Below are 11,219 nucleotides of genomic sequence, written 5' to 3'. Positions count from 1 at the left end.
CTCAGTAGTCACATTATATGAAATTATTTTTTGTATAAAAATTAAAACTATATAATAATCATATTTCACATAATTAACTTTATCTCGAAACACAACAAAGAACAATCAACTTTATATTCATCTAATCCTTTGTTTTATTTTAAAACACTACAAATTAAAATATTATAATTTAAATAATATAGATTTATAAAACACTAAAAATATAACATCATTAAATGCAACAACAAAATGATCTTGATGCAAAATAAAAAAAATTATCCCGCGATATACTGGGAATTGAATTCTAATTCTTAGGGCTGGGCAAAATAACCGATAACCAAATAACCGACCGAAACCGAACCGAAAAAAACCAAACCGAACCGAACCGAAATTCTTCAAATACCCGAATGGTTAGTAAAAATCTATATCCAAACTAACTGAAACCGAACCGAACCGAACCGACAATTAAATGGTTAACCGAAATATCCGAAAACCTAGAAGATATCAAATATTATATACTTAATATTATGCAAAACTATAAAATAAACTTAAAATATAAATTATTTCTAGATTCAAAACAATTAAATATTTTAAATAATCAATATATGTAAATGTTATTATTTTGAATTTACAAAGTTAAATACTATTTTGTAAAATTGAATCCATATTTTTCCCTTTTTTGTATTTTTGTTATTGTATATTTGGTTAATTTTGGTTATATTCGGTTAGTTTTGGTTATATTTGGTTTATTTGGTTAATGTTAATATAATTTATGTTAGTTATGGTTATTTATTTAAATAACCAAACCGAAACCGAACCGAAAGAAACCGAACCGAACCGAACCGAAATTTCAAAAATATCCAAATGGTTACTATATTACTATATCCAAAATAACCGAAACCGAATACAACCGAACCGAAACCGAATGGTTAACCGAATGCCCAGGCCTACTAATTCTATATATTTATTGAGTAAAAAACTATAGAACCGTCACCCGGTCATCATAAATTCGTATAACTAATCAAACTTTGGTCGATCATGCTCTTTATGCTCTTTATAAATTTTAAGTACAGTGGGGTTATAAAGCCGTTATATATGTGTCGTGTATATTTTCGTGTAGATAACCTTGTTGTTGTCCTTTGTCGATATAAAATGTGTCGTAAGTGTATATTTTCGTCATGGCTCACGTCGACGTCGTTCATTTTTTTTTGTAAAATTGTGAATTTTCATTTAAAGAAATTCAATTGTAGTGATTACAATAGCTTTAGTACTAGGAATAGCTTTTGCCACAAAAAATAAAAATAAAAGACAAAGGGTATTAAGTCCGGAGAGTAACTCAAAGAAACGTTGACTTCCTCTGATCTCAATAAGCATTTTTGAGCCAGTCTTGCAGGAGCCGTTTATAATTTTTGCGATGGCTTTTAGCAAGAATGGCATCTCGAATCTGTCTATCCAGAAGCTTGAAGAGGATGTGAGGGGGAGTTGCCGTGTTGTTGTGCAGTCGAGCATTCCGCTCAGTCCAGATGGTGTATATAGTTGCCTGAGCCACAAGTCTTCGAAGTGTCTGAGTGCAAGTTCCGTCTGGTATGTCCAACCAACTTGAGAAAGCATTCCACGTGTGAAAAACAAATGGCCTGTACCCAAGTCGCTTAGTAATTAGAAGCCAGAGATCCTCACTTAGTTGACAGTGCAGAAAGAGATGATCTCGAGTTTCAGGATGAAGATTGCAGATACAACAGCTGTCTTCAACATGCATTCCCCAGCTGGCCAATCTCGATCTTGTTGGAAGCCAGTCTAGGTGTGTGATCCATAACATGAAAGCATGCCTCGGAATTGCGCCTTTGAACCATACCTGATTTGTCCACCTGGGTGGTGGTTGACGCGGTCTGATAACTTCCCAGGTCTTCTTTGTGTTGAAGTGAGCCAGTTCCTCTTCTTCGACTTTCCAGAAGAACTGATCCGACTCATTGCATAAAGAGGGAACCTGCTGTGTAGTGAGATGAATGAGCAGCAGTTCTGCTTGAGGAGAGCGTGCAGGTCTGAGTTGCCACCCGGGAGTAGTACACACTTGTGATACCGTGCTCACTAGCGAGACACCTGTTTGGGAGGGACCCGTAGGCCCTAGGAAATCAATCAATGGACCAAACGGAGTCCACCAGTCGAACCAGAAAGATAACCTTTGGCCATTCCCTACCTCGGCACGAAGAAATCTCCTTGCTAGGGGTCGAAGATGAAGAAGTGTTTTCCAGGTCCACGACGTTTGCTTTTTCTCATCAATTTGCTAGAAGATACCATCTTTTATCTTATTGTTTTTTATCCAGTCAACCCAGAGAGAGTCTGTAGCGGTGTACAACCTCCAAATGAGTTTTAAGCAAAGTGTTCTGTTCCATTGCGCAATGCATCTGAAACCGAGTCCTCCTTCCTCCTTTGGCAAACACAGCGCTTTCCAGGCAACTTTCGCATTTGGTTTCTTAGTAATGTCCCCACACCAAAGAAACCGAGAACACATACTTTCAATCTTTCTCACACACCTTTTTGGAAGAATGAAAGCAGAGGCCCAAAAGTTGACTGTTCCGTAGATTACAGTAGCGATCAATTCTCTACGTCCGGTATAAGATAAGGCGCGAGCTGACCAGCTTGTGAATCTGGAAGAGATTTTGTTAAGCAAAGGCCTGTAATCACAAATCCTTAATTTCCTGTACATCAGAGGCAGACCAAGATACTGGATTGGGAGTGAACCTAGTCTGAAGCCCCGAGAGACGTTCCCGGTGGCTTCATCCTAGTTCACTCCTGCCAGAAATAGATCTGTCTTCACTCTTTTGAATATAAATATTTCTTTGTCTTCACTCTTGTTGTCCTACTACTTAGTATTCAAATTCCTCTCCGTCTCTTATATATACGTATATTATCATGTAAAAAATCTCCACATAATATATTTATATGTTGTTTGATTGAAAACTTTGACGTTTTCAATAACCTCAACTCTGAGGAGAGAGGATAGAACATTAGGAACGTAAGACAAAAATTCGTCAATTATTCAATATTATCATTTGTGTTATTGTAACACTTTCGCATGTGCACGTTTTGTTTGATCAAACTTAAAAACCAGAATCTCATAAGGGAATACGCACTAAATAACACAAAAACAGAACATAATTAAGAAAATAACATAATTATATAGTGGTTGTTAGAGAGAGTATTCTCTCTCCTCAAATACAATTACACTTATACCCATTTCATATATTACATATTATTTGTTTAAATATTATGTTATTTTAAAAAAAAAAAATTATATATTTGTTTGGGTTCACAAATGAAATGATTAGGGTTTAAATTTTACAATTAGAACAAAATTATATGTCGGTTTGGATTCACAAATGAGATGGTTAGGGTTTAGATTTTACAATTAGAACAAAATTATATGTCGATTTGAGTTCACAAATGAGATGATTAGAGTTTAGATTTTACAATTAGAACGAAATTATATATCGGTTTGGGTTCACAAATGAGATGGTTAGGATTTAAATTTTGAAATTAGAACGAAATTACATGTCGGTTTGAGTTTACAATTTAACTCTATTTAGTTTAAATATAACATGTAAAATATAAATATTACATGCTATTTTTAAAAAATCTTACCAAATCTTTCACTTTTTCTATCTAACATTAAAACAAAAAATAGTGTTTATGTCTTTTTACTCAAAAAAAAGTGGTCATATGATATTTTCTTATAAAAAAATGTTGTTGTGATATTTTCTTTATTTTACTTAATATTTGTGCTGTCTATTAATATTACTCATCTTATAAATACGTTAAAATTCGACGAATCTTTTTTTAAACAACGATAAAAAGTTATATATAGCTAGTTCGATTTATTATTATTTTTCAGTTCGAAATAAATAAATTAAACGGTTTGCGATTTTGCACCTGCTACTATCACAAGAGTGGAAATAAAAAAGCAGCGGACGAGAGGATTTTGAGCTTTTGGTTTTCCAAGAAAGTGCACTTTGCTTTCTACAACGCAAAATGACAGATGTCTGGTTTGGTTACCACTATTTTTCAAAAAGTTACTAATTTCTTTGGCTGTTTCTCTTGCATTTGCTACACGTCACCTTTTTCGACTCCACTATTTATCCCTCCTGTTTTGGAAATTTTGCTTTTTCTTTCCTTTTCTTATTATCTCGTGTGTTGTTTGTTGTCTTTAGTTTTTTTTATTTGTATTTATTCTTCTTTTCTTTTGTTGTAAAATGGCTTTTCAATTAATTAATTATCAAAAAAGGCTTTCAATTAGAAAAAATGCATAAGAAAGATTAACAATTACATGCCAAGCCCAAGCCATAATAGTTCTCTCTTTATAGTGAAAGTTTCTGACGTGAAAAACCAACAAAACACAAATTAGTTTAAGATTGTATCCAAGAGCAATCTTAACGAAGAATCTTTTTCTTTCTTGGGTCAACTTTTCGAATTTGGTTAAAGATCAATTACCTTATAGGCCCAAAGAAACGGGCTCAGACCCATTTCTACCGATTCTTATGAGAACCGGTTTAATCCGAGAATTGCTGAATTGTTTGTTCATCGTCTCCTCCCCTCTCTCTCAAGAATTGCGAATTCTGTGATCGGATCCAATTGTCAACTTCTCGGGGGTTTCGAAAACCCTAATCTCATTCTCATGGAAGCTACTAAAAAAGCGAAACCAAGTTGTGGAGATGCGATTAGCAATTTACCAGACGATCTTCTCTGCCGAATCTTATCTTCCCTTTCGACAAAGGAGGCTGCTTTAACATCGGTTCTCTCAAAGCGCTGGTCTTATCTGCTTCTATCAATACCTATATTCGATTTCGACGACACCGTGTTTCTGAATCCCCAAAAGGGTCGACGAAAAAATGTTTTTTTCAAGGCTTTCGTGGATAGGTTACTGTCTCTACGAGTCGAGACTTCATCCCCTGTTCAAAGAGTGTCTCTCAAGTGTCGTCAAGGAGGTGTTGCACCAGATTGCATAACCAAGTGGATACTAACAACTGTAAGGGATCTTGGTGTCTTGGATCTTTCTCTACGCATTGATTTTGGAATCTTTCAATTGCCGTTTAATGTCTTTAGGAGCAAGACTTTGGTAAACCTTAGAATCGGAACAATGATCCGTCTTGCTCAGTTTCCTTCAGATGTTGTTTCTCCAACGCTTAATTCCCTTGTTCTTGATTTAGTTGAGTTTCGTGATGATGATAAGGATGGGTTTAAACAGATTCTATTAGCTTTTCCTTCGCTTCAAAGCCTGCGGATTCATGAATCGAACGAGTGGAAGTTTTGGAATGGGTCTGCTTCTTCTACTCGAACGCTCAAGAGTCTTGTATATAGAAGGGATTCTGATTGCTGTGCTCCTAAGCCTTGTGTTTCGTTTGATACTCCGAGTCTTGTTTACTTGGAGTATACTGATGTGGTTGCGGACAAGTATGAAAATCTGAAATTGGACAGCCTTGTTGAAGCTAAGATTGATTTTAATTTGACAGCTTTTCAAATCATGCGCAAACCAAATAGCAGTGGTTTTGTTTCTGGTGATGTCACAACCTTTTTCAAGGCGATCAGAAATGTCAAGATCCTCTGCTTATCTCCGGATGCTTTAGAGGTCAGTCTTCTTGCTTTTTTTTTTTAATTGTGGTTGTTGGTCATCAGTAAACACTACAAAAGATTTGATTTTTTGGTCATGTGTTTCAGGCGCTCTATTACCGCGGTAAAATGATACCGGTGTTCAACAATTTGCGTTCTTTATCTCTAGGAAGCGATAAACCTCATGGTTCAACATTCATCTTCTGGAAATTGCTTCCATCTATGCTCAACAACTCTCCTAATCTGGAAACTCTCATCATCAAGGTATATTATGCAAAAGAAGTATACATGTATGCTAACTCTGTATCTACAATGAGATTTTCTCCAACGTGATTTGGCAGGGTCTAGTGCACTATGTTGCTAAAGGATGGGAAGATTTGAGACCAATTTCCCGTCTCTGCTTTTCCTGGGACGATGTGTCTGCTTCTTTCTCATCATCTGCAGTGGAGGTGTTAGAGATTACAAGGTATAAAGGAACTTGTCAAGAAGTTAACAAAATGAAGCATTTTTTGGGGAAATTATCGCGTCTTCAAATGGTTAAGGTTCATCATAAAGCAGTGAATGATGAAGAAAAAAGTCGCCTCATGAAAGATGTTTTGCTTCTTCCCAAAGCTTCCAAATGCAAGATCCAATTCATGAAGGAAACTGTTTGAATTTAGTTGTCTGTATATAAATATAGCTGGTGGACAAATCTTAGCAATCGGTACATTTATCTAAGCATAGTCTCGACATTTATATTTTACATGTCTTATCTCTACATAACTTTTGAGATAAGAGCTACATAAGTGGGATACACTAAAACCCTACATATTTAAATAACAAAATTACTGGGAAAATTCGGCAAATAAAATCTCGCCCTAAAATTTTTAATTCTCCCGCAAGATAATAGTTTCTGAATTCGGCTCTTGGAATCTCTCAATCGTCGTCGGATTCGATAAAGTAAGTTTCCGTAATCATTCCTTCTTCTCTGATCTTGTAGATTAGTACAGTAGTAGTGTGTGCCATACGATTTGAGATTGCCAAAATTGAAATCTGGAATCTTTTTTTGTGTGTTCTGTTGCGCAGGCTCTTAAAAGTATCGATCTTTCACGGTGCAATCATGGATTCTGTTTCGAAAGATATGATCAACGATTTGCCGGACGAACTTCTTTGCCATGTTCTGTCGTTCCTCACTACGAAAGAATCTGCTTCAACCTCGATTCTCTCGAGAAGATGGCGTAACCTACTTGCGTTTGTTCCAAACCTTGAGTTTGATGACTCGGTCTTTCTGCATCCTGGTAAAAGGGTTAAGAATCCTCTACATGAGGCTGGTTTGTTTGGTTTCGTTTACGTGGTTAACAACAAAAGGTTGAAGCTTTCTACAAGCTTTGTGGATTTCGTGGATAGGATCTTGGATTTACAAGGCAACTCTCGTCTAGACAAGTTCTCTCTAAAGGTGGTAGATCATCATGACCCTGTTGATCGAGATAGTGTCATTCGTTGGATTCACAAGTTCTTGGTACGTGGTTTATCGGATTTTCGACTAGTCGTGGATTTGAAGGATTGGAGATCTCGGCTTCCTGAAAAGATCTTCTTGAGCGAGACACTGGTTAAGCTGACTATTGAAATTAGAGATGGCCCTTGCATTAATGTGAAAGATTTTCATCTTCCAAAGCTTAAGACTCTCTCTCTCAAGTCAGTTATGTTTGATGATAGGGAAATTGGGTTCAGCAAACTTCTTTCTGGTTGCTACATCCTTGAAGAACTTGTTCTCGATCATATATGGTCGTGTCTTTGGGATTCTTGCTCTGTTTCTGTCTCCACTCTCAAGAGGCTGACGAGTTGTTGCGAGAACGTCAAGTTTTGGGATCCCCACGGTGAAAATCCAAATAGTGCGTCTTTTGATACTCCAAATCTTGTCTACTTGGAATATGCTGAAGCCATAGCCACCACGTATCCGAAAGTGAATTTTGATTCGCTTGTTGAAGCCAAAATCGATATTTGGATGACAGATGATCAGATAGAAGCAGTAGGTTTCGTAGACAATGAGGAAAACTATATGGTTGGCAATGCAGCAGCTTTTCTAGTTGGTATCAGCAATGTTCGAGTCCTCTACCTATCTTCCGACTCTCTCGAGGTGTGTATTATTCAGTTCTCATCTTTCTTTAATCTTTCTCATTCTTTATAAGGATTTGACCCTATGATTGCTACTGAGTGATGATAACTTAGCTGATAATGAGATGGTGGTTTTGGTTTCAGGTACTCACGTATTGTTGCAAACCAATACCAGTATTCAACAACCTGACTCATTTAACTATCGAGAGTAACCCCAAAGTTGGTCTGAAACCATTACCAAAGCTGCTCAAGAATTCTCCAAAACTCGAAACTCTCGTCTTCCAAGTATGAGTGAGCTAAAACACTTTAAAGCATCGTGCAAACAAACACAATGACTAATGCAACTTAACGTTGAAACCTATCCTTTTTATGTTTCAGGACCTCCTTCACATAGAGACAGAGGAGGAGGAGGACGTTGCTATATCATCAAGTTCGGTGAAAGTGCTAAAGATATTCATCAGTGATGCTGAAAAAATAGAAAAGAAAATAGAGAAGGTCAAGCTGTTTTTGGAGACAATGCCAAATGTTCAACAACTGGTTTTATACTATGGAGTGAAAGTGTCATCGCAACTTCAGATGCTTAGTAGGTTAGCTTCACCAAAGTGCAAGATCCACCTTATCCCTAGTAACCTCTGATTCGTATCATCTACAGTTGCCACTTGGGTATTGACGAAATGAGGGAGGTCCTCTTCTTTAGGAGAACATTTATAGTTTCTGACTTTGTGGTTATATCAAAACCATATATGGATGTGTCTACAAGTTCTTCATATACACTTGCTGAAAGATATATATACTCTTACCAAGACTAGTACAGGTTCTTCCTTCTTTCGTTTTAGCATCAAAGTTTCTAAATACATGTTTTAGTTTTGGCCGACAATGATAACTTTCGTATTTTGCTTGTTTCAGTTTTTTCCTCTGTATTGCTAATTTAGTTCTAGTGCAGGGGAAAAACAAAAGTAAAACAAAAAGACCTACCTTGCCATAAGTAATCTCACCAGTCGTTTTCTTCTACGAGAACTATGATGAGATCACAAATCTTGATAGATAATGACTTGCATTTATTCAGCATATGTTTCAATATGTTTCATAATGAAATCATTTGGAGTGTTTCCAAGTGAAAACAAAACCTTCTTTATAATAATAATAAATTAACCATTAAGATGAGTCAACAACAGTTGTCAAAAACTTTTGTAAGTAAATTATAGTTTAATCTAAATAACGGGATTCAAAATATCTTACAAAGTCTTTTTAGACTTCTTGACATGTCACTTGAAAAGACTTCTTAAAGAACTCACTCTTTTTTCTTCCCTCTTGCCTACCAAGTACCAAGACAGTCGCCGAAACCCTAAATCTCTACAACAGTTGAGAGTGATTTTGGTAGGCTTTGCTTTATTTTATCTCCAACTACGTTCCAATATATTCTTTTGATTCTTCTGTTTAAATTTGCTATTAAATCGAGCTCTCGTGTTTTTGGTTTTCAGGTTGTCACTCACTCAGTGTTGCTGTTGAAAAAGATGAGTCGTGGTGGTCCTAGAGATGTAATCAGCGGTTTACCAGAAGCTCTTTGTTGCCACATCTTGTCTTTCCTTCCCACTAAAGAAGCTGCTTCTACTTCGGTTCTCTCCAAAAAATGGCGGTATCTCTTTGCTAATGTCCCTAATCTTGATTTCGATGACTCTGTCTATGTGAATCCTAGGGAAGAGAGAAAATTTCCTACTAGTCCTAGAGACAAAGTCATGGAAATGTTTGATGAAAGAACGAATAAGGTTTCTACAAGTTTTATGGATTTTGTGGACAGAGTATTGTCATTGCAAGGCAATTCTCCACTACACAAGTTCTCTCTAAAGGTCAGAGATGGTGTTGATCCAGTCCATATCAATTCTTGGATAGACAATGTGTTGGAACGCGGTGTGTCCGATCTTGATCTAGACATTTGGTTGGAATCAGAATTTCTGCTTACTTCCAAGATCTTCTTGAGCAAGACACTGGTTAAGCTGAAATTAAATTTTGGATATAGTCCCACCTTGGATGTTGAAGATGTTCATCTCCCTAAGCTTCAGACTCTCTATATTCACCCAGTCCACTTTGAAAAGCATGGTATTGGGCTTAGCAAGCTTCTTTCTGGTTGTCACGTACTTGAGGATCTAGTTCTGGATGATATATCTTGGTTTATATGGGATTTTGCTTCTGTGTCTACCACTACACTAAAGAGACTAAGGTTTTTCTGGGAAGAGCGAGATGAGAATCCAAAGAGTGTGTCCTTGGATACTCCCAATCTTGTCTACTTGAAGTTTACTGATACTATTGCGGACAAGTATCCAAAAGTGAATTTTAATTCGCTTGTTGAAGCTGATATTGATCTGCGGATGTCAGAAGAGCAGATGGGTTTGACAGATTTTTTAGAGGAGGCAACTTTTGCAGATTTACAGATACATTACTCTGAGGGTTATGGGGAAAATGATTTGATTGGCAATGCAACAGAGTTTATAATGGGAATATGCAATGTGAAGATCCTTTCTTTGTCTGCCAATACTCTTCGGGTTAGTATTTCATTCTTCCTTCTAGTCTTTAAATTAATGCTACTTAGAAGAAGACAAATAGCCTCGAATCTTTTTAACATTGCGTAAGGATTTGAGTTAGTGATTGCAGTGGAGTGATAATGATGTAGTTAATATGGTTTTGTTTCAGGTACTTACTTACAGTTGTGAAGCGATACCGCTTTTCAACAACCTGACTCATTTAACTATTGAGAGTAATCCAGAAGTAGGATGGCAGTCATTACCGGCCTTGCTCAAGAATTCCCCAAATCTGGAAACGCTTGTCTTCCAAGTATGAAAACAAACTCTTTAAAAGCATCTGTTCACTTGACTCCTTTTTTGAAAGTTTTGAGATGTGTCCACTATGTTTCAGGGACTCGTCCATAAAGCCATGGATAGATGTGGAGACGTGTGCTTGTGCAAACCTTGTGATGAGGAGGGGATTCCTAGTTGCTTATCTTCAAGTACGGTGAAGGTTCTAAAGATACTGAATTTTGGTGAAAATTGGTCATTACTATGATGGCATAGAGATAAGGCAGATCAAGTATTTCTTGGAGACAATGCCAAATCTTGAACAGATGATATTGTACTACGATACACCAGTTGATGAAGATGTGATTGAAGTTTCAAGTGGACTTGAGAGGCTAGTTTCTAAAATAGCTTCATCCAAGTGCATAGTTCAAGTAATCTCTGACAACCTCAGCTTGTCATCCACCTTATCGGCAAATGGGCTCCTCTTCTTTAGGAGTCCCTTTCCGGTTTAAAGAGTATCCTCCTTTATCTTAGAGAAGATTAACAAAGCTTTGGGAGTAACCTATATAGTTGCTAATTTGAACTTCTCTTGTTTCGGCTTTATTTTGTTCTAAAGACATGTGTTTCTGTTTTAGGATTTGTCCTTTTTGGCTGACAATGTTTAACTCCATGTTTTGTTCGTTTCAGTTCGTATGTTATGTTAAACAGTTTTTTTGGAAAAGAAATGTAAACATGAGACCGACCTAGCTTTGTCAA

At 36.6% G+C, this 11,219-nt stretch overlaps 2 protein-coding genes and 1 pseudogene across 4 annotated transcripts; all 3 read left to right on the top strand.

Annotated features, from left to right (window-relative positions):
* The first annotated feature begins 4,380 nt into the window (after positions 1 to 4,380).
* Positions 4,381 to 6,430, top strand: LOC104704217 (F-box protein At3g59150). 2 transcript variants are annotated; one of them, XM_019227392.2, is made up of 4 exons: positions 4,533 to 4,999; positions 5,219 to 5,599; positions 5,689 to 5,844; positions 5,922 to 6,430. In XM_019227392.2, exons 1-4 carry the CDS (start codon positions 4,649 to 4,651, stop codon positions 6,231 to 6,233), a joined length of 1,200 nt encoding a protein of 399 aa, XP_019082937.2. In that variant the 5' UTR covers positions 4,533 to 4,648; the 3' UTR covers positions 6,234 to 6,430. The 2 variants fall into 2 exon arrangements, with proteins under 2 accessions (XP_010418642.3, XP_019082937.2); XM_010420340.3 differs by having other exon boundaries at positions 4,381 to 5,599.
* On the top strand, positions 6,387 to 8,551 carry LOC104700000 (putative F-box/LRR-repeat protein At3g59170). The gene is made up of 4 exons (XM_010415440.3): positions 6,387 to 6,519; positions 6,646 to 7,696; positions 7,819 to 7,959; positions 8,053 to 8,551. The coding sequence occupies exons 2-4, from the start codon at positions 6,680 to 6,682 to the stop codon at positions 8,308 to 8,310; spliced, it is 1,416 nt and encodes a 471-aa protein (XP_010413742.2). The 5' UTR covers positions 6,387 to 6,519; positions 6,646 to 6,679; the 3' UTR covers positions 8,311 to 8,551.
* A 393-nt stretch (positions 8,552 to 8,944) lies between these two features.
* Positions 8,945 to 11,219, top strand: LOC104699999 (F-box/LRR-repeat protein At4g14103-like; annotated as a pseudogene). Its single transcript, XR_015562083.1, has 4 exons — positions 8,945 to 9,051; positions 9,156 to 10,214; positions 10,363 to 10,503; positions 10,585 to 11,219. The product of XR_015562083.1 is annotated as an F-box/LRR-repeat protein At4g14103-like (transcript).

This window comes from Camelina sativa, chromosome 7 (genome assembly GCF_030686135.1).
Source record: "Camelina sativa cultivar CO46 ecotype springtype chromosome 7, ASM3068613v1".
NCBI classification, from domain to species: domain Eukaryota; kingdom Viridiplantae; phylum Streptophyta; class Magnoliopsida; order Brassicales; family Brassicaceae; genus Camelina; species Camelina sativa.
This window is presented reverse-complemented; position numbering and strand designations above follow the sequence as displayed.

Coding starts and splice junctions, on each gene's coding strand:
- LOC104700000 (XM_010415440.3), top strand. CDS start 6,680: ATGGATTCTGTTTCGAAAGATATGATCAACGATTTGCCGGACGAACTT. Junction 7,697..7,818: donor TATCTTCCGACTCTCTCGAG/GTGTGTATTATT, acceptor TTTTGGTTTCAG/GTACTCACGTATTGTTGCAA. Junction 7,960..8,052: donor TCGAAACTCTCGTCTTCCAA/GTATGAGTGAGC, acceptor TTTATGTTTCAG/GACCTCCTTCACATAGAGAC.
- LOC104704217 (XM_010420340.3), top strand. CDS start 4,649: ATGGAAGCTACTAAAAAAGCGAAACCAAGTTGTGGAGATGCGATTAGC. Junction 5,600..5,688: donor TATCTCCGGATGCTTTAGAG/GTCAGTCTTCTT, acceptor CATGTGTTTCAG/GCGCTCTATTACCGCGGTAA. Junction 5,845..5,921: donor TGGAAACTCTCATCATCAAG/GTATATTATGCA, acceptor GTGATTTGGCAG/GGTCTAGTGCACTATGTTGC.